At 59.2% G+C, this 3,043-nt stretch overlaps 2 protein-coding genes across 2 annotated transcripts in view; both read left to right on the top strand.

The window, feature by feature from the left end:
- Positions 1 to 87: 87 nt before the first annotated feature.
- On the top strand, positions 88 to 703 carry SPRG_15137 (hypothetical protein; the record flags this gene model as incomplete). The annotated part of the gene is made up of 2 exons (XM_012354510.1): positions 88 to 291; positions 449 to 703. The coding sequence occupies 2 exons, from the start codon at positions 88 to 90 to the stop codon at positions 701 to 703; spliced, it is 459 nt and encodes a 152-aa protein (XP_012209900.1).
- A 1,895-nt stretch (positions 704 to 2,598) lies between these two features.
- Positions 2,599 to 3,043, top strand: part of SPRG_21502 (hypothetical protein) — a gene marked incomplete at both ends in the record, with an annotated part of 2,657 nt that continues 2,212 nt past the window's right edge. Inside the window, one exon of the mRNA XM_012354509.1 lies at positions 2,599 to 3,018. Within this exon, the coding sequence (XP_012209899.1) occupies positions 2,599 to 3,018 (420 nt within the window). The remainder of the gene's footprint in view (positions 3,019 to 3,043) is intronic.

The following is a 3,043-nucleotide window of genomic DNA, read 5'->3' as shown; positions in this document are numbered from 1 at the left end:
GAGGCCAAAACGATCCTCTTCCGTGGCGCCAAGGACCTCGCGGCGGTCGTCGCAGCGGTCAAGACCTCGGACGGTGCCCAAAGCTTGATGTGGCGCGTCGCAGTCGCCGAAGCCGCGTGCCTCGTCGACGCCAAGACCAACAAGAGCTGGATCGGCGCGTGGCTCCTCGAAGACCAGGCGCAGGGCGCAGTCGCCGCGTACGAAGCGGCGATCGACGTCGTCTCACGCTTTGCGGACGCCAAGGAGGCGGCGGCGTTTAAGGCGAAAGTCAAGGGCTGGTTCCCCCATGCGGTCGCGTTCGGGAACGCGTACAAGCACTAAGTGCGTAGAGACCATAGACTACTTGGATGCCGCTAATGCGACAACCAATCGCACGTTTTTGCCATTGTCCCTCCTCCTGTGTCCCATGCGTACACGCTCGGGACGAGGCGCAGACCGCGAGCTCGAGATGGCGTCCTGGCCTGGCTTTTCGCTCAACCCGGGCGTTTGGGACCTGGACCGGCTCGAGACACGACAACAGCGGTTCGATACGGCGTCGGATGTGTTTGAGCGCGCGTTCTCACTGCAAGTGCGACGTGCGGGCTCGCACGTGGCAGCGCTGACGACGAAAGTGATCATTGGCGCGCCGCCCGGCTCGAACGCGTCGGCGTACGTTCTCAACGGTCTTCCGAGACGCTTTGACGCGCTGCTTGTCGAGTTGTAGTCGATGATCGAGGAGTTGGGATTGAACTGTGAGCCAATACTGTGGATGGACGAGGTGACACCGTCACTAGCTATTAAGAACCGAGGCGCGGAAGGACACACAACTTTCTTGTATACTAGTAGCAGTGATGCATGGATGGCTGTGCAACCCTACCCCTTGACCGAGTCGACGCCATTGGAGCTTGTGTGTCTCTTGGGACGCAGCGAGGTGCATCTTGTCGTTCAATTCAATCGAGTTTTTATCAACATGCTTGGCAAGACGGGAAAGGGCTGCACCTCTGGAGGCAGCGATGTGGTGGTCCTAAGCAGTCGATCTGGTGACGCTTGCGAGCGAAGAGGTCGAGAAAGAGTCGTAGGGTTGCGGTGCAGTGTGCACCAATAGCTCTAATTCTAGAAGCATCCAGGACCATTGACAAATCTCTAGCGAGATGAAATGTGCGCACCGCGACTGGAGAGCATCGATCGCACCGTTGGTCGTGTCCGGATAAGGAACGCGCCACCGCCTGCCAGCTCACGATCATCCGGATACTGAGTTCGGATCCAACGGGCTCATGGGCTGGTGCCACGGCTCGAGGTGTCATTTCTCAACACGCCGCGATGGCAGAAAGCACGTCGGACAGCGAGAAGAAGGCGCGCAAGCGAGCCGCCGACAAGAAGTACAGAGCAGCAAACGCCGAGAAGCTCGCAGCGCAGTACAAGGCCCGCTACGACAAGAACCGCGCTCACGAGCTGATGCGGGCCAAAACCTACCGGCAAACGCACAAGGAGGCCGTCAAGGCCACCAAAAATCGTGGAACGTGGCGAACCGGGCGTTCAAGCTGGCGTACGACCGAGCTCGGTACGATATCCTTGCGTTCGAACCGATTCACGTTCTCTTTTCCTAGTTGGGCGCGGAAGAAGGCGCTTGCTGCCGGCCAAGAACCCCCGCCGCTGCCCACGCTGGCCGACTTTCGTGCGGCACAAGAGGCCGCAGACCAAGTCGTTGCATCGATGGCTGCGGACGACCAGCTCGACGACGTCCCGCACCCCTTGGCCGCCACCACCAAGCCCATTGAGATGGTCTCGTTTACCAACGAGCATCCGTTCAACCTGCGCAAGCGCGGGCCCGAGCCCGTCTGCAATGAGTGCGCTCGCTTCCACCCGAACGCGCTCACGTCGGCGACCAACACGGTGCTGTTGCCAGGCACGTACCAGTGTACGCTCTGCCGCGACTGGACCTACTACCGTCGCCACCGCAAGCGCAAGCGCACCCGTGCCGACGCCCGCCTCGATGCTCCTTCGGCGTGAGCTTTTCATTTTGTCTATATTTTGTTTAATCCAGTGTCGATGTTGTATTGGAACCAGTGTGTTTCGTGTTGTCTTGGTACTGCGTACGAGTACGAGAACGATTTAAGCACTTGCGGAGCTGCGTTCAATAAGATACCAACGGTGCAGAGGATAGCAATCGAAGAGGTTGCACCAGCTGCATGCCACGGATATCTCATGCGTGACTGTCTGTCGCGGGACCGACGTAATTTGCAAAGTCTCTATGGCGTCGCCTCTTCTTGTGGCCAAAATCAGCATTCCCGAAAAGTCTCGTAAAATTCCCAACGATTCCCGAAAGAGGCTAAAATGCAGTTTTGATGGAGCCCGTGCAGACCATCAATGACGCCGAACCTCTTGCCGCACCGTGAACAAATGAAGGTCTTTTAACAAGTAAAAGACTTGAGAATTTCACCGCGTCGACCCATTGACCACGATGTGAGTGACGTTCTTTCCACACCAGCGACACGAAAGCATCCAATCGCATCACAATCCTCAACATCCGGATATCTTTCGAATCCGGATACCCACCGCCGAGCTTGAAGCGGTCATTTCCGAGTTTGCTCTTTCCACGCCATCGCTAATTCCAGCAGCATGTCGACGAGCCATGGCGCGATGAAGCACCAAGTGCTGCAGACAGCGACCAAGATCAAGCTGCGCGAGCTCAACGCCCACGAGCAGCGCCTGCGGTCGCACTACGCGGCGCTGCTGGCAGCGGCCAACCACGCCGAGGCGCCGATGCGCGACCAGCTCGAGGCGCTGTACGCAGGTGTCAAGGACTTGCAGGTCGTGCAGACGCCATTGCATCCGGACCTGGATCACATGGGCGCGCTCGCCGACTTTGCCAAGAGCGACGTCTGGACCACGGCGCAGGCGGTGGCGCAGCACCGATCGTCGCTGCTCAAGGAGATCGACCAGCGCCAGTCGCTCTGGCGACACAACAAGCTGCTCGGCGCGCTCTTGCACGAGTCGTTGGCCGAAGAGCTTGCGCCCGTCGATGCCGAGTGGGAAGCCGTGGGCGACGCGACCAGCGGTGGCG

Source organism: Saprolegnia parasitica (assembly GCF_000151545.1).
Source record: "Saprolegnia parasitica CBS 223.65 unplaced genomic scaffold supercont2.165, whole genome shotgun sequence".
NCBI classification, from domain to species: domain Eukaryota; phylum Oomycota; class Saprolegniomycetes; order Saprolegniales; family Saprolegniaceae; genus Saprolegnia; species Saprolegnia parasitica.
The sequence above is the reverse complement of the archived record's forward strand: the minus strand, read 5'-3'. Positions and strand labels throughout refer to the sequence as shown.